Below are 17853 nucleotides of genomic sequence, written 5' to 3'. Positions count from 1 at the left end.
AATTTACTGCAGCTTTTGAAACTACAAATCTTAAAGAAATTCAAACTGACGTCCGAGTTGAAATCTCAAAATTCAACTTCAGCTGAGATCTGCTTATTTTTTAAAGAACAGACAATATTATGTACTGTACAGATATGGTGTATATAAAATATCAATGAGCAAAGCCAATGCTCATGGCCCCAGAGGGTCATACATCTAATCAAACACACTAATAAGAAAAAATGTGCTGTGTAAATAATTGTTTATTTGTTTGTTTCACAGTTCATTATTGTTTGACAGAGATTTGTTCATTTCCAGCTCGTTTCCCTGAATATGAGAAAAATCTTGAAGAAAATACATGAAGACATTAATTGGACTCATCACAGGAGAGTGCATTTTTTCCATAGAAACAACAACACAACTGATTATTTGCACAGATTTTTAGAATGTGCACAAAATCTGTCTTCAGATGTGAGCAACTCTTACGACCAAGTTAAATTAAATGAAAACTCAAAGATCTTTACTTGGACAGTTTCATCTAAACATGATTAAATATATACACCCTTCTCTCACTATGAAATGTATGTTCAAGCCTTACAACCAAGTTCCTGTAAAGATTATTACTCAAACACTGACTTCTGACTTTATTCTAAGAAATGTGACAAATCTGTTACTGACATTTTGAACATATGAAGAAAAACTAATCGTGTATTTACACATGCAGCTATAAACAGAATATACAGCACAGGATGCTCAGACACTTTGAATCCAGTAATGCAGACGAGGATCATTCAGTTCATTTATAACTCCTGCAAAAAAGAAAGAGTTCTGTATTGTTTGAGACTGCAAAGCCATAACTGTATAATTGTTGCAATTGGTCATAAATAGTGTAAAATCCGTACACAGGTGCTCTGGCACAGTGTTTGTTTCCACATGGAAAACATCATACGTGATGCTGACATGATGCTCCTTGTTTGGTTCTTTAGTAGAGCAGGTCCAGAGCAGAGATGGTGGGCTCCTCCGGTTTCTTGACTTCTGGTTTGGGCAGCTTGATCCGACTCATGGCGACGACTCCGCAGACAGCGAAGTGAGTCGCGATGCTCCCCACACCCAGCCAGAAGGACCAGTCCAGGCCGTCGTCCAGGACAACCAGGACGAAGAGGTTCTCCTGGTAGTTTGCCACCCGCTCTGTCAGACTGTGGTGTCTCAGGGCCGCCAGGAAACACAAAACACCTAGGGCACCGAAAAGAGCTGGAAAATACAGAACATGGGGAGGAAATGCAAAGAGAGAGATAAAAACGCCCAAGAGGAAAAATTTAATGCAAAATGAAAAGCAAACCAATATTTGATGGAAGTCTTGAGGAAAGACAGAATCCACTCCCATACCAGCTATTAAGTTCCACAGGTAGAGTCCTTTGTGCCCCTTGATGCTCTGGTAGGGAACCTTGCGTGCGTTGTAAATACAGAAAGAAAGACTGACCAGAGCAAAGCCGATGGCCACCAGCAGGAAGAGGATCACCATCATGTGAAGGCCGCTGTTCAATGTTCGCACAAGCTTTGGGAAAACTGAGACAGAGGAACAGACACATAATCAGCTCAGACAGGATGAGGAAAGAAAACAACACATTCTGCAGCCACCAGACGTTCGTCATTCTGTACTGAATATTCTGGATTAAACAGAGATGTTGGGTGGTTTACATGCAGTCTTAAACTTTATTGAATATTCTGGATTAAACAGAGATGTTGGGTGGTTTACATGCAGTCTCTGACTTTACTGAATATTCTGGATTAAACAGATGTTTGATGGTTTACATGCAGTCTCTGACTTTACTGAATATTCTGGATTAGACAGATGTTTGATGGTTCACATGCAGTACTACATTTTACTGAATATTCTGGATAAGACAGATGTTAGATGGTTTACATGCATCTTTTGACCTTACTGAATATTTTGGAGCGCCTCCTCCCGAGCCCGCACCTCTTGCTCTTCCCTCCCTGGAACAAACCGAAGTAAATGTCCCCAACGAACTGCTCCAGCTCCGGGTGGGATGCGTTCACTATTTCCGCCCCTGTTTTACACAGGATCCGCCCGATGACCCAGCGCTCCGTGGCCAGGGCCACGACCAGGAGGACCACCGAGCCGACACAGAGCACCGAGGCCACCGAGAACGTTATCCGTTTCCACAGAGAAGGCATTTTACGAGCCCATGGTGCCCCGGGGAAGGTAACACGACGCCGGGCAGCGACCGCGGTGCGCACCTGACAATCACCATGAGTTTACTATATAGATTGAAAAGTAAAAATAAATCATGATCCCACAGAAGAGTGTTGTTCCTCTTGGTGAAATGTTGCGTGTATAGTGTCACAGGGGAGGAGAAACAGAATCTATGGTGGTCAGAGAGATCTCTTACAGGGAGAAACCCAATCCCTTCCCTGCTGTGCTGCTGCTCCTCTCTCTCCCTCTCTCTCTCTCTCACACACACACACACACACACACACACACACACACACACACACACACACACACACACACACACACACACACACACTTTAATCAGGGGTTGAATTAACCTTTTAGACTTGGCATTTGGATCTGGAAAAGTAACATTTAATTGGTGACCTTAATGCAGCAGTAAAAATCATGTAAGAAGAATTAATTGTGTTAGAATGACATGTGGTTCATTTTAACACACACACCAAAGGTCACTCCATGTCAGCAATCAGTTTAGCCTTCAGTGTTTAGGCCTTGTGGTCCCAAATCTCATTTCCTGCTCCATACATGGTCCTAAATCTTATATCCCGCTCCATGCATGGTCCCTTATCTCATGTCCTGCTCCATGCATGGTCCTAAATCTCATGTCCTGCTCCATGCATGGTCCCTTATCTCATGTCCTGCTCCATGCATGGTCCTAAATCTCATGTCCTGCTCCATGCATGGTCCCTTATCTCATGTCCTGCTCCATGCATGGTCCTAAATCTCATGTCCTGCTCCATGCATGGTCCCTTATCTCATGTCCTGCTCCATGCATGGTCCTAAATCTCATGTCCTGCTCCATGCATGGTCCTAAATCTCATGTCCTGCTCCATGCATGGTCCCTTATCTCATGTCCTGCTCCATGCATGGTCCTAAATCTCATGTCCTGCTCCATGCATGGTCCCTTATCTCATGTCCTGCTCCATGCATGGTCCTAAATCTCATGTCCTGCTCAATGCATGGTCCCTTATTTCATGTCCTGCTCCATGCATGGTCCTAAATCTCATATCCTGCTCCATGCATGGTCCTAAATCTCATATCCTGCTCCATGCATGGTCCTTAATCCGAATTTGTAGTCAGGAAGTGAACATCAAACACCAAAATTTTTAACAACACACAAGATTTCATTATTTTATCTTGTTATCTTAAACAATGTCTAATACTGTATTTTAAGTCTAATGTGTGCTTGGTAATATAAACATGTTTATGTGTAATTTATATAACCGTATATATTCATTTTTTATATATTTTTTTAAATAGCATGTATTTGCATGTGTAAGACATAAGACAGAAACACATAAGGGCCCACAATGTTTAATATTTTATTATATTATTTTTTAAAGAATGAACAGAAATGTACGCATCATAACAGTAATTAATAATAACACAGTTATCAAAACCTTTAATAAAAAACTTGAAGGTTTAAACTTTGATTAAGTTTTAGTTTAAAACTGCAGTTCCCCTCCACACCAGTTGGTGGTGGTAGTTTATGCACGCTGTTTTTACTAGAAGAAGAAGAAACTGAATATGTTACCCGGAAGTTAAACTTCACAACAAAAAAATTGCCGGGAAATCTGCTCCGAGAAACCGAGTGAAGCAGCGGATGGACTTTTTACTTTAGTTGAAAGTGTGTTTGTCTCCAGACTTGTGTCAAACCACAGTGTCTCTCATCGCGTCTCTAACATGGACGAGTATGACGAACTGTTCGAGGTCCAGGATGATTTCGAGGATCAGTTCGCAGACGAGCTGGAGGTTCTGGCTCAGATGGAGGGTGAGTCCCCAACAGGCTGCTCCCATGTTTTTATCCACATCCTCAACAGTTAACGATAAATAACCGAGCAGATGTACATCCTAAATATAAAATATAATATATACTTTATTTTCAAAACCATCCATTTAAGGTCACACGCGTTTTATTGCTGTTTCTGGTTGAATGTGTTTATGAGTCTTTACTCTGTGCAATAGAAATTATTGTTTTTTAATTAAATCAATCATTTTAATTATTGACTCATCTCATGATTAGATTTTCTAATAAATCCATAAAAGCATTAACACACTCATAAATATCAGTCCCTGGTATTTATGAGTCAGGTTTTTTTCATCAGGATCTCTGCATTATCTCTCTCAGTAGTTTGTGCATAATTCTACTAAAAGACAAACAGCAATGGAAACATAACCTCCATGACAGAGGTAATGACTCTGTAGGGTGGGAAAATACTGGTTAAAGTTTCCCTGATTAAAGTTAATGCATCCAAATTACTTATTTTAATACATATTAAAACAGCACATTTACACATGGGAGAAGATGGAATCTGCAAATGTTTGAAAAATGAATTTGTTCTCAAACGTGTAGTTAGTTTTGTTGTTAGTGTTTCATCAGCTGAGCATGTCTAGCAGTAATAACCATTATATAAATGTGTATGTGAATGGCCCAGAGGAACCTTCCAAGGCGAGCAAACACCAGACTCAGGCTCAAGGAGAAGACATTTCAGACATAGAGCACCTGCTGGATGATCAGCCCATCAGTGAGTTCACTCTGTTCATGTGCGTTGCTGTGTGCACTTGTTTTTCTTTGTCGTTACTTTGTACTTTAAATCGCATCTTTTCCTTTTAGCTCCAAAGTCAAAGCGGCAGAAGCAGGATCAGGGTGTGGTCAAGCGACTTTTCAACACGTCACAAACTCAAGAGAACAAAGTCCCATCGCAGAATGCTGACGTCACACCTCCGTCCTCTCCAGAGCAGTATGAACCATCTCACACCTTCAGGTAGGGGAGAGGGATGATGGAGATTAGGAATTCAGATAGCTGTTAGCTGTCAAATAGAGTTTTGCTTGTTATAAGCAATTTAAAAACCTGACTTTGCCGATTGGAATCTTCTAAACTATGTTTGTTTTCTAGGTCTACTCCTGCTGTGTTGGACATCAGTGGCTTTGCTACTATCCCAGAGTCGCCCAGACGACCTCCCACAGCGGTGCCAGCATCATTGTGTGTGTTGAAGCGACCTCCTTTAGAGGGAGAGTACATCAGTGTAACAGACTCATCAGGGAGTCGGGTCTACCTCAGACAGAAAGAGGAATCAGGGACAAAGGTTAAACTCCTCAGCAATCACACAAACACAGTTACACACAAACCCCTCATAGTACCTCGTCATAAAACACTCATTAACTCTTACAAACCTCTGGTGTCCAGTATATATTCATTTCTCACCTGTTTGTTGCTCCAGGTAGTGGATACCAGAGTGGCACCAAACTCCCAGGGTGCACTGGGGCTGCTGGCAGTGCCAATAAGTGTGCTGAGAGAGCAAGAAGCTGAGAGGGTGAGTAATGCAGTGTTGTTGTATGTGTATTATCTGTGATGTAGTTTGCACTGCATCACACATTTGATTCTTATTGGTCACAGTTGCGAAATGTTCATTAGTTTCCCTGATGAATTAATTAATATTTTCAATTAAAGACCGGAGTTTATATGTATATCTATTTCATTTTTATTGATATTATAAAGAGGACGTGTCTTCTTTTTGAGACCAAAAAAAACTGTACACAATAATTAATTGTATATAAGTCATCTACCTGTTCAATGTACTTCGATCATTTTAATTAAAAAACTTCTATACTTTTCCACATGTTTTCCTTCCTTTGTTTTAAATCACAGCGTCATCAGCAGATTGTGGAGGAATCTCAGCGCCTCACAGAGCTGCTGGCCAGGTAGCACCACCTCTTTTATTTCAAATACACAAACACAAGATGAATATGAATACATTCATTTCTTGCTGTTTCTGTTCAATTACAGCAGTGTGAACGATGGGCTTGTTGAGGCTGAAAGCAGAGAAGATGAGGAGAATGAAGATCCTGAAGACACAGAAGGGCGAAGCTCACGTCTCTGGGTGGACAGATTTTCTCCCCGACACTACACAGAGCTTCTCAGTGATGATGTAAGTTGTGTTTCTGTTCAGCAGAACATGTCTGTGTTTGTAAGTAAATGAAAAGCGTTTACACATAAATCTAAGTCTTTTTCTGGACACTGCTTGAACACCAGATGTGTGTGACTGCTTTGTTTCAGTTTACCAACCGCTGTCTGCTCAAGTGGCTGAAACTTTGGGACACTGTTGTGTTTGGAAGAGAGAGGAAGTCCCGCCCTGTCCGCTCTGACAGACAGGCTGCCCACCAACACTCGTTCAAACCCAACCAAGGCAACCAGAATCCAAATCGCTTCAAGACCAAGATAGAGATGACTGAGGAGATACTGGAGGCTGAACTCGATCAGTACAAACGGCCCAAATACAAGGTTGAACATCTGCATAATCGTGTCAGTAGAATCACCTTCAGTTGTTATAGAATTTACTTATTTCTCTTTGTCCCTCTCTAGGTGACATTGTTGTCTGGTCCTCCAGGTTTGGGGAAGACCACTCTGGCTCATGTTATCGCCAAACACGCAGGATACAATGTCGTGGAAATCAATGCCAGGTTAGAAAACTAAATCAGCACTTAACATTACAATGCCAGTAACTTAACAAGAATCAGTTTCGCTGTAATCTTCCTGTAGTGACTCCAGTGGTATGGTTCATGTTTTTACAGTGATGACCGCAGTGCAGAGGTTTTCCAGAAACGCATCGACACAGCAACTCAGATGAAGTCAGTGCTGGGAGCCAGTGAGAGACCAAACTGTCTCATTATTGATGAGATCGATGGAGCACCAGCGGTACGATCAGGGCACCAGCAAAATAACCTGATAATATTAATGTGATGTCTGTGCGCTTCAAATCTGCATAATATCTCTGCTCGACAGGCTGCCATCAACATTCTGTTAGCAACACTGAACAAGAAAGACGGACGTGGCGGCGAGAGTGGTACAGAGACCGCGAAGAAGAAAAAGAAGAAGGAGTCCATCCTGCTTCGACCAATCATCTGCATCTGTAACGACCTGTAAGAGAGACTGTCGTTTTCAACAGCAGCAGCATCAAAAAACTTGTACATGCTCCACTTCTACATTCTGATGGCCTCTGTTCCCTGTTAGTTATGTTCCAGCGCTCAGGCCTCTCAGGCAGCAGGCCTTCCTCCTGGCCTTCCCTCAGACTCAGCCTTCCCGCCTCGCACAGAGACTGGCAGAGGTCAGCACACACAGACAGGAAAAGAAAAACAGAGTGTCACACCAATGCTGCTTTTTGCTGTATGACTTTATTTTTTATTTTTTGCAGATTTCGCTCCATCAGGGGATGAAGACAGACACAGGCACTCTGATGTCGCTGTGTGAGAAGACAGACAACGACATCAGGTCTTGCATCAACACACTGCAGGTGGGTGGCAGCACTGCGAAGGAGGGCCTAGGTGTCGGTGAGCATCTGTCTAGTGGTGATTGTGATTTAAATGTTTCGCTGTATCTGAGCAGTTCCTCCACGGTCGTGGCCACAAACAGCTCGACACCAAGATGATCCAGTGTGTCTCTGTGGGACAGAAGGATCAGAACAAAGGCTTGTTCCATCTGTGGCAGGAGATCTTCCAGTTACCACGTACAAAACGGTACCGTTATGTTCCTCTTGTCAAAGTATGTGTCATGCAATCATAAACATTTTGCTGTATCTGCTGGATGCAGATCCCTACTGGTTTTCATTCATGGCTTTTATCTTTGGTCTGATGGTAGATTTTATTTTGTAGCATGTGGTTTAAAAAAAAATAAATCTTGATCTTCACTTTGTGAACCTGCAGAAAATGAAGCATAATCACAACTAGAAAACAGGCATTTGTCTTCTTTGTCCCTCGCTTAGTTGTTGTTGATCATTTGTCCTGATTTGTCCTTTAAGGAAACGTATCGGGGAGGGGTTTGAGGAGGCACCAGGCTCAGGAGGGGGAGCTCAGAGGTTCCAGCACATTCTACACTTGTCTTCATCCAGTGGAGAGTATGAAAAGGTTTCTCAGGTAATGAACACATTTTTATCTTTATTCTTCAGAAATCATCACAGGCCCACGCTGAACTTGCATCTGTCCTTTCTCTCAGGGTCTGTATGATAATTATCTGTCCATGCGTGTGAGGGACCCCAACATGCAGAGTGTGTGCGAGGCTCTGGATTGGCTCTCGTTCTCAGACCGATTAAACCGACAGATTCTGCACAACCAGAACTTCTCCCTGATGAGATACCTGCCCTTCCTGTCCGTCACATTCCACTTCCTGTTCGCCCACACACACGTGCCCCGCATCAGCTACCCCCACAGCCAGTACGAGGTACGGTTTCTGTTCAACTACACACTCGAATGTGGAGCTGTGTGACAAATAACATAGGAACCAAACAAAGCAAAGTCAGAACACGTACATGACATACTTTAAGCTGGTGCGTCATCATCCTTGTGTCCTCTACAGGCCACCTCACGTCTCCTCAGCAGTAGGAACGCCTTGTCCTCCATGTTGGCTGATATCCCAGCATGCATCAGAACCAGGATCAGCCAGCTCACTCTGACTCTTGACTTTCTCACGCTGCTCCTCAACATCATCAGTCCAAAACTACGGCCTGTGAGTAAAAACAACATTATGACTTGATATGTGTCTGTATTTTTATATAGTAAGTGGAATCCCTTTACACAGACTCTAAACAGCACCATGTTAATATATTGTTCTATGGCACTGGCTTTGGAGGAAAACATTGATCAGTTTCAGTAAAATTGTCAGTGACTCACGTGCTGTTCTCTCATCCAGGTGAATCCGCAGCTTTTCAGCAGCAGAGAGAAGGAGCAGATGCGTGAGTTGATCAACACCATGTTGGCCTATAACCTCTCCTACAGGCAGGACCGTACACCCGAGGGCCAGTACACATACCTGCTGGAGCCGTGAGTACACACTCACACACACTCACCTGTATCCCGCTGTGTGTTGCATGTGGACACATGTAGAGCAGATGTGTTTCTGGGATGTTGAAGGTCACTTCTGTTGTCTGCACTGTGGGTCTCTGCATGAAGGCTTAGAGAATAATCCCTTTGGCACCTAGTGTTTGCGTGTGTGATGGTGTGGGAGCCAGGTTGCAAAAGACTCACCAGTTGGGTGGATGCAGGGGGATGGACAAACGGGTCAAAGGATGACGAGGATGAAATAGGTTTTGAAAAAGCTGGAAAATATCAACAAAACAGAGGAATATTAAATCAAAAGACAGAACTGGAAAGAGCATTAGTGGAAACATTTTGTCTCAACCTGGGAAACCTGTTTATTTGGATCTTATTTTTTATGACAAGTGAGGACAGTGGAAACTCGGTGTAAGTTGAATGGGATAAGTAGTCGGTCACTTCAGCCATGCCGGTCGTGGAGCAGCGGAATGTTCGGGGGGGCTCCTTCCTACAGGCTCGCTGTGACAAGGTGCTGGTCACCAACGACTGGTGCCTGCCTCTGGTGTTATCTCTGCTGCTGCTTCTCCTGCTCTACACCTTCCTGTACCTGCCGTCGCTCGCTCACCACAACAACACTCTCTGAGGCCTCATGGGTAAAAACTTTTGAACATCACAGACAGTGGATACGCCCATTCCCAACAGGTTTATTTAATTAGATGCTGTTGTTGATTGGTCGGACTCCACCAAACCAAAATAACAGGTGCCTCGGACCACGGTTTAGACCAATGATCCAAAATTGAGGCCAACCAGAGGATGGTCATAGTCCGGATCAAACCGAACCATGACTGGGATCGTTTGAAGTGTAAAACCCTTCTTTCAATAGTTCGACCTTTTGAACCAATTGCAGGAGGTTGAGACAGAATGAAACAATAGAATAAGAAAGGTAAGAAGCAGTTTACAGGATTGCTTGAAGACTTCACCTCCGATGATGTGCTTCTCATTTGCTACTTTTCATAGTTATCTATGACTCTCAGTTACATTATCAAAGTGGATATTTAAAACAAATTGAACTAGTTGCAGAAATCCATTATGAAAATATTTTTTTACTTGCAGCTGTTAAGTTATTTATAGCATATTTCACCTGAATGAAGTTTTTGTGTTGTGCATAACTTACTTCTTGTGTTTACATCTCTCACTGCTAAACTGATTAAACTACCTAATATTTACTGAAGTGTTAAGTGTATAAAGCAGTATGTTACAAGGTAAGGATGTGTGAAATGACCAAAGCTTCATATTCCAATATAATGATGCATATACACATAAATATCCACATTTTCTGTAAATTCAATGAATATATATTTTATACAAACTAACTACGTGCAGAGGCCTAGTTCTTATAATGTATTCAACACACTATATATGCAATAAATTATAAACATAAATAATATAAATGTAATTTTTTCAACTATATTGCAAAATAAAGTGTTGATACATTCAGAAATATGAATACCAAACATGCTGTAATACTGACAGAAGCTCCCCGTTCTGTGTCACAGCCACTCTCCTCCATCCTTGTTTGTGTTGCCCTCATGAAAATTCACCGCCTGCATCTGAGCCGTGTAGACGAACACAAAGTTTTGTCCACGTGATGTGAAAATACGGCTGTAAAGAGTGTGAATGAAATAAACGATGGAGCATAATATATATATTCATATCACACAGCCATGATCGAGGGCAGTTTCAGACATTGATGTGAGTGAGAGTTGAAAGTGTGTGTGTGTTTGTGTTAGATTGAGATCAGTGTTAAGAGGATTAAGGTTTTAGATGCTGCAAATTCAGAGTTTAACTATAAAAAAACATCAGCCATGGCACAAAAGCGTTTAATTATTCTAACAGGGTTCACCTCTGTGTCACCTGCCTCATGATTAAAGTGTTAATGTGTGAGCTGTGTGTGATTTTTTTTTTTTGTGTAGAGGTATTTATTTATTGTGTGTGTGTGTGTTTTTGCAGGCGTGTGGAGGAGGTGGTGAGGTTTACAGGCCTGCCACCACATCGCCAGCTGACTTATCAGGCCAAACAAACCATCAGCCGAGAGATGGAGCAAGAACGGATGAGGAGAGCTGAGCAACTGATGCTGCAGCGTAACCCTGCAGCGGTGAGATGTCAAAATGCAAAACACGATTTATCCAAGAGATTTGGGGTTTGTTTTATCTGCAGCACAGCCTGTAGACAATCAGGCCTCTGTGTGTGTGTGTTAATATTCTAATGTATTTATAATCCATTGTGACTGTCTGGTGCAGAAAGAGGAAGGAAAAAAGAGAGCTGGTCCGAAACCAATCAGTAACCATCAGCAGAGGCTGGACAACATTGTCAAACAGACCACAGTGGAGACCAGGGTGAGTCCACACACTCACACCCACACTCACACTGACACACACCCACACACACACCCACACACACACACGCTCAAAGTGCAGATGTAACAACACCCAAGACGCATTCAATCACTCCGTTCACATTAGGAGGTTGTCTGGGATACATGTGTCCACATTCTTTGAGTCTAAAAAATCGTGAAATTCAAATTTAGTTAGGTCTTAATACAAATACACGATGGGTCACATTTTTAATTTCCTATTTTTCCACAAGGGTAATTTCTTATTTAAAGCTACATGCATTGATTCACTTCCTGGCTCCACTCTCTCTCTCTCACACCGACACACATGGACAACAGAAATGTCTGTATACGCAGACTGGCTGGCAACAACATCATTTGCTCTTTGCAAGTGTTTTTGCATGTGTATTTGCATGCAGAGTGGGGAAGTGAGATCTGATCATAAGTGAGATCTGAATATTAGTGTTCACTGGCGACACATTCAAAACACATTCTAATACCAGTTGTGAACTGACTACTTGTCCACTTGTGATTGAATCTCTCAGGACAGATGAAAATACCAGGTCTGATTTATTTATAACCGTTGCGTACGCACAAAACATGGCCACAGAACCGAACCATCCCAGTACAAACACAAGCATATAAAAATAATTCTGTTGAATTTGATAGATTGTTGACATCACAGCTGCTCTAAGTTTAATAATCCTGCAGTTTTGGAAGATTAAAATACGACGTTTTCTCACATTCAGTGTGGAGCGATTCATTTTTTAAAAAAAAAAGAGAAACCTGTAGGTGGAGCCAGAGAGGAGCTGCCGGCAGCTGTTAGCCCTGAACATCGGATTCTGTTGGAATGAGCTCAAGTGTTTAAATAGCTCCGTGATGAAGAGACGGAGCCTCTAGGGGGCAGAAATGAGGATAATGAGAAGGCACTGGGTTACGGTCCCCAATGATGAAACTGGAAAAATAGGCTAATGAGAGAGTGATTGTGTGTTTGCTCATTGTTATTGACCTTTTTATGGAGGACAGTGTTGAACTTCCCATTGAAATTCTTCATCCTCCTTTTCACCTCCTTGTTTGTGTCCCGCAGCCAGAGGTGGATTTCTTCGGTCGTGCCGTTGCGCCCAAACCTCAGAGAGTTCAGCCGTCCTCAGACACAGGTACTGTAAGAGTGCTCGGTAACATTACTGAAGCTTTGTTTAACCCCCGGGTTACCCCGGGGTGCATGAGGTCCAAACATACCAGAGGTGAGAAACGATGTGTGTTATGTAACGTTTCTAATTCAGAGCTCCTGAGGCAGACAGGAGATCTGGACTGTCAGCAGCACTGCAAGCATAATAATGGTCGTATCATATTTCTATTATCAACAAGAAGGTTGTGACACGGCCTGATCTACAGACTCCTTCTTATATTTGGACAAAAGCAGAATAAAACAATCTTTTTATATGTATTTATTTTTTATTTCAGTGTTTATACCACCTAAAATAAAGTCTAATATTCAATGTAGCTCCAGAAACCTAACAAAAGCACCAAGGCCCAACAGTCCCCTATGAAACCATAATGAAATCCACTTGATCTGGATTTTAAATTTGGATCTAAACCAAATACACACACTGATAAATATCATTCCCCTTACCATGCCAGTTTTTTTTTTTTTTGCATCTCACAATGTTAAAGAATGATTCCTTAATCTGGATCTGGATTCTTCCATCGCCCATATCCCAAACTTCTGCTTAGTTTAGTGGAAACCGGTGCAGTTGTTTTTGTGTAATCTCGCTTACAAACAAACCAACAAATGACATTTTTTATCATTGAAAATGTCTAATACGCAGAAACAATAGATATAAATAAACTGAATTGCGTAATTTGTCTTTTCTCCTTCTGCATGACATCTGGTATCAATATTTTTGAAGCAGATTTTCCACTTTTGCTGCAGTTTGGGCATTTTACCCTCTGTAAACTATAATCAAGTTCCAGACGTCCAGTTGTTGCTGTTCACGAACATTGAGTTCAAGAGTCTGAGTCTTTAACAGGGATTCAATCTGCTGTATGTTTTTATTCAGTTGCAGGCCTGGATTCAGCAATTAAAAGGGGGCCCATTAAAAAACCGACCTTACGGAAAATGATGCATCCCGGTAATTGATCAGCAGGGTGATGAGGGTAGAAACACAGGAGAGCCGTGGCTGTTTTTAGGTCAGAGCAGCTAAGTCCTGTTGACTAAAAGAGGCACAGCTCTAAATCTGTGTCCTGATCCCTCCGCTGAATACCTGGACGTCAGTGTGAGAGTGAGTGGCTGGAGATGATCGACGTTATTCGTTAGTTGCTCTGAGATGAGGCATCAGTGAAGAAAACGTTCGAGAACCATTGAAGACGTGAGCCTTTAGCATCACACATCACGCAGACTGTCGTGGTGACATAGGGCGTTCGACTTGGCAGAGGTGTGCGCTCTCAGTTGTATCTGTAGATTTAACACTTGTGTTTTTATCAACGTCTGTTTATCAGTCTGCTGTTTATTTTTCAGCAAGGTTCGGAATAAAGTTCTTAACATTGCGAGATCTGGTATTTCTCCGTACATAGTGTATGGATCAGATCTTGATGAAAAACAACGTCTGTGTTCCTGTATCCTGATGTGATGACTTGTAGGATTGTTTGGCCTTGGAGCTCTGTGCTCCAGTGAGTCTCATTCTAGTTAAACTTGTTATCGGTCACTTCCTTGTCCGTTAACTATTAGATTACGTGACTAATGTCTCAAGCAAAAGTCACAAGGTCGTGTGGGAGCAGCCTGAGGAATATTCTCTCGACCTTTGTTGAACCATGTTGTGTAGTGATTTATCGTTGATTGCTCTTTTTCCTCTTGTTCTAGGTGAGAAATGTCCGGTTCTCGCGATGGGAACCGCCGTGGGAAACAGTGACGTGTGGTTCCGGTTCAACGAGGGCATGTCCAACGCTGTCAGGCGAAATGTTTACATCAGAGAACTACTGTAACGCACTGGCATTACACACACACGCACACACATCTTTTTTTATTTTTACCTTTGTTGTATTTACGTTTTTGAATGAATCCAAAAAATCCATCTGTTAAATTCAAAACAGTCTTTATTTTTGATTGACAGTGTAAAGAGCCAATAAAAACGTGGTGTTGAACATTTCTCAGCAGTCCGTCAAAACTAACCTCCATAGAGCTACTCAGTGCTGTACACACACACACACACACACACACACACACACACACACACACACACACACACACATACACACACACATACACACATTCATACACAGAGTAATCTAAACATAAATGAACAGCATTCAGGAGTATCCAAATAAATAAACAAGATAATAGCATTAATGTGTGTGTATGTGTGCCAGTGAGTGTGTGAGAGTGAGTTTAGTGCAGCATGACTGTGTGGGAGTGCGTGATTCTTAAGTTTATATGCATCCGTGATTTTGTGTGTGGGTGTGTGTGACCATTAGAGGATCACACACTTGCCCTTCTCCACCCAGGGGTTGGCTCTCATCAGCTCAGGGTTTAGGAACGGATCTTCACAGACACAACCCTCGATCCACTTCACCAGCCTGCACGACAAACACACACCATCAGCACCAACCGGATATTCTGCACTTACACAGTGTGTGTGTGCGTGCGAGAGAGAGGGAGTTGAGGGTGTCCAGTACTCACTCGGTAACAGTGATGGAGGATTTCTCTCTGTTGATTGCCAGCTGATACTGAAGGCTTTCCACTTCTCTCCTCATCTGTGGGACGTCGAACTCCTCCATGATGATACTTCTACACACACACACACACACACACACACTTGAGTACACATCTAATTCACTTTTACTTTAGAATGGACAAGAACAGTAAAATAACCAGAATGTTTGTGTTAGTTTTGTCCAGTCAAGATGTTAATTATTTCACTTTTTCACCTTTTAAATGAATCAACTTTAGTTTGCAAAAAAAAACTCCTCACTAGTTGGTGGTTGTGACAAATTCAACCAAACAGCAGTTATCTTTGCTTTATTTAAAAAATGTTAATCTCAAGAGTCAAAGTTACACTAAGGCTTCAACTGTCTGTAATATTCATCAGGCACCATTTTGTCTCTAAAAATCTATACGGCGACGTCTTCTATTGTCTTGTTTTTGTCCAACTGTCTGTCCCACACTCAAAGACAAAATGGGAATACCATTACCATACCATAACAGAGATGCTCCACACTGCACAGAAATGAACTGAGATGATACGACTGGTGTTATGATGGTGTATTTCCGGTCATTGTGGTTTGATAATCTCTCAATTCTGCCATCCCCCATCACACAGAGGGCTACATGTGCCCATAGCGAATTGTCGTGTACAGTTGAGCATCCTTTAGATAATACTGCTTAATAAACAACCGGATCCAAAGCTTATTTCTTAAAGTTGAAACCGACTGGCATCATAAAAGAACAGGAGGACGGAGCATATCCATTTGTCAGTTTTATCAAGGGCGTGGAATCATCAAGAGCTTGTTTCATGTGTAAAATATTTATACACATGCAGTTTAAACTTGTTATGCACTCTGCTGTGTAGTTAGTAGCATTCAGATGAATGTAGTCAGTGGAGGAAAGTATGTGCTGTTCTTAAGGGCAGTTTTAGGTACTTGACGTATACTTGTGTATTTTTCTGCTTCGCATATACATTTATATAAAACTGAAGCTACTAGTTTAATTTCTGATTCAGGTGGATAACACTAAATATAATCAAACACAATGTGCTGTATTTTTATAGGTAAATATAAGAGCTGTTATTTATAATGTATGGTAGCTTATAGAAAATATAATAATTATTTAAAATTACTGAACAGTATTTAAAATATCCCCCATCATGTCCAGTTGCAACATAAAAGGAATGTGCACATAAATGGATCAGTACTTAATCCAGTATTTTGATACACATTACTCCTCAATGTTAAAGCAGTATTTATTGGTGCGTTTCCTTCACTGGATGTAGTGGGGATAAAAAAAAAAATCAACATACACAGAATAGTAAAGTACAATTTAAACGTATTTATACTCAATTACAGGACTTGAGGGAATGATCTTTGTTTTTACAAGTTAAATGTTTAAAAATAACCTGAATGTAACCCAACATATGTGATGCGGCCTTTTCTTGTGTTTTATTTCTATTTATTGTAAAACCTGCCCCACCCTGCCACAGGCCACATTACAGCAGGAAGAGAGAGAGAGACAGAGAGAGACAGAGAGAGAGAGAGAGAGAGGGCCCAGATGAGAGTTGAGTCCACTCTATTGGAAACTGTCTCTCCCTCCTCCTCCTCCTCCTCCTCTTCCTCCTCCTCTTCATCTCTTTAATGGCTCTAAGTAGGTCGGCCTCCCGGTGCCGGTTTCCTCCACCAGCATCCATCCAGCTGTGTCTCCCAGCATCCAGATGTTCCATGATAACACCCAGGGCCTTTGTGTTTGAATGATTACAGTGAGTGTCTCAGTCTCCATCACTGCAGTCCCTCATGTCTCCTCTCACATTATATATCTCTGCATATTCGACACGGACGTGTTCGACTACAGATTCTCACCCTGAGACAAAAAGACGATCAGCTCCAGCGCAGATGTGTCGTGATGAAATCTGGATGAAAACACCGACACTTCCCCACCCCCCATACAAACAACCGCTCTTACCGTCAGGCCTACCGGGGGGAGGACCGCTGATCGATTCCGTGCGCGGCCGGATGAAGGAGGGCGCAGACTGGGCTCGAACCGCCGAGGAGAAGCGCTTGGAGTGAGGGTGAGTCGGTGGAGTTTATCCCGGCGGATGGGTCCCGGCTTCAGTTAAGTAGAGGAGGAAGAAGGAGGAGGAGGTGGTGGAGGTTGTGTGTGTGTGTGTGTCGGCGGTGCAGGACACTCCCCTGCGCTCCTCTCTGATAGCGACTGGATGCGGGAGGCGCAGGGCGGAGAGACGCAGCTCCGCCGCCTGGTTTGACAGTCAAATGACGGCTGCAGCTTCAGGACGCACCTGCATGGAAATCTGCAGGAAACACGCAAACGAGGACGGAGATGCCCGGAGACGAGGAGGGTTTGTGGGTCACGTGCTTTGTGAATTACTCTTTAAGTTCATCAAAACGAGTTAAGAGTGAAATGTGATGGGACAAAACAGACATCACATCTCCAGTGATTTTTATTGTTTATTGCTGTCATCTCTACTTTGCATTGGTGGAAAACATTTTCACGTCTTTGTTTAATTCAGTATTAGTTTGATTTGTATAAGATCAAAACACTTATAAATACAATTAAAAGAGAAACCCAAACATCAGATTCAGTGTGAGCAGACACGTGCCTTGGAAGTTGGGGTGAGCAAAAATAAGTGACCAGAAATAGTTGTGCAACAGTCAAATAAAAGTTATATCCCCAAGTTGGGAAAAGAGACATATCAAACC

General features: G+C 42.3%; 3 protein-coding genes across 3 annotated transcripts; 1 reads left to right on the top strand and 2 right to left on the bottom strand.

The window, feature by feature from the left end:
• Positions 1-224: 224 nt before the first annotated feature.
• Positions 225-2446, bottom strand: clrn2 (clarin 2). The gene is made up of 3 exons (XM_020101182.2): positions 1923-2446; positions 1366-1545; positions 225-1230 (listed from the first exon to the last, which is right to left on the bottom strand). Exons 1-3 carry the CDS (start codon positions 2173-2175, stop codon positions 962-964), a joined length of 702 nt encoding a protein of 233 aa, XP_019956741.2. The 5' UTR covers positions 2176-2446; the 3' UTR covers positions 225-961.
• Positions 2447-3784: 1338 nt separating this feature from the next.
• chtf18 (CTF18, chromosome transmission fidelity factor 18 homolog (S. cerevisiae)) lies at positions 3785-14708 on the top strand. Its single transcript, XM_020101172.2, has 22 exons — positions 3785-4004; positions 4669-4758; positions 4848-4998; positions 5131-5320; positions 5456-5548; positions 5884-5936; positions 6022-6163; positions 6292-6516; positions 6598-6695; positions 6807-6930; positions 7018-7154; positions 7246-7339; positions 7427-7525; positions 7618-7748; positions 8030-8144; positions 8224-8448; positions 8584-8733; positions 8917-9047; positions 11049-11193; positions 11339-11434; positions 12518-12587; positions 14291-14708. The coding sequence occupies exons 1-22, from the start codon at positions 3917-3919 to the stop codon at positions 14410-14412; spliced, it is 2769 nt and encodes a 922-aa protein (XP_019956731.2). The 5' UTR covers positions 3785-3916; the 3' UTR covers positions 14413-14708.
• Positions 14506-17349, bottom strand: LOC109638281 (guanine nucleotide-binding protein G(I)/G(S)/G(O) subunit gamma-13-like). The gene is made up of 3 exons (XM_020101186.2): positions 17099-17349; positions 15107-15214; positions 14506-15003 (listed from the first exon to the last, which is right to left on the bottom strand). The coding sequence occupies exons 2-3, from the start codon at positions 15202-15204 to the stop codon at positions 14898-14900; spliced, it is 204 nt and encodes a 67-aa protein (XP_019956745.1). The 5' UTR covers positions 15205-15214; positions 17099-17349; the 3' UTR covers positions 14506-14897.
• Positions 17350-17853: the final 504 nt, after the last annotated feature.

This window comes from Paralichthys olivaceus, chromosome 8, assembly GCF_024713975.1.
Source record: "Paralichthys olivaceus isolate ysfri-2021 chromosome 8, ASM2471397v2, whole genome shotgun sequence".
NCBI lineage: Eukaryota > Metazoa > Chordata > Actinopteri > Pleuronectiformes > Paralichthyidae > Paralichthys > Paralichthys olivaceus.
Note: the sequence above shows the minus strand (reverse complement) of the source record. Positions and strands in the feature narration are given on the sequence as shown.

What these genes read in the sequence shown, in the direction of transcription:
- clrn2 (XM_020101182.2), bottom strand. Translation starts at nt 2,175, where the DNA reads ATGCCTTCTCTGTGGAAACGGATAACGTTCTCGGTGGCCTCGGTGCTC. An exon ending in GAGGCGCTCCAAAATATTCA is followed by an intron (nt 1,546 to 1,922) that starts GTAAGGTCAAAA and finishes CCTCTGTCTCAG; the next exon opens with TTTTCCCAAAGCTTGTGCGA. An exon ending in CCTGTGGAACTTAATAGCTG is followed by an intron (nt 1,231 to 1,365) that starts GTATGGGAGTGG and finishes TGTATTTTCCAG; the next exon opens with CTCTTTTCGGTGCCCTAGGT.
- chtf18 (XM_020101172.2), top strand. Translation starts at nt 3,917, where the DNA reads ATGGACGAGTATGACGAACTGTTCGAGGTCCAGGATGATTTCGAGGAT. An exon ending in ATCTGCATCTGTAACGACCT is followed by an intron (nt 7,155 to 7,245) that starts GTAAGAGAGACT and finishes GTTCCCTGTTAG; the next exon opens with TTATGTTCCAGCGCTCAGGC. An exon ending in ACCCCCACAGCCAGTACGAG is followed by an intron (nt 8,449 to 8,583) that starts GTACGGTTTCTG and finishes TGTCCTCTACAG; the next exon opens with GCCACCTCACGTCTCCTCAG.
- LOC109638281 (XM_020101186.2), bottom strand. Translation starts at nt 15,204, where the DNA reads ATGGAGGAGTTCGACGTCCCACAGATGAGGAGAGAAGTGGAAAGCCTT. An exon ending in TCCTCCATCACTGTTACCGA is followed by an intron (nt 15,004 to 15,106) that starts GTGAGTACTGGA and finishes TTTGTCGTGCAG; the next exon opens with GCTGGTGAAGTGGATCGAGG.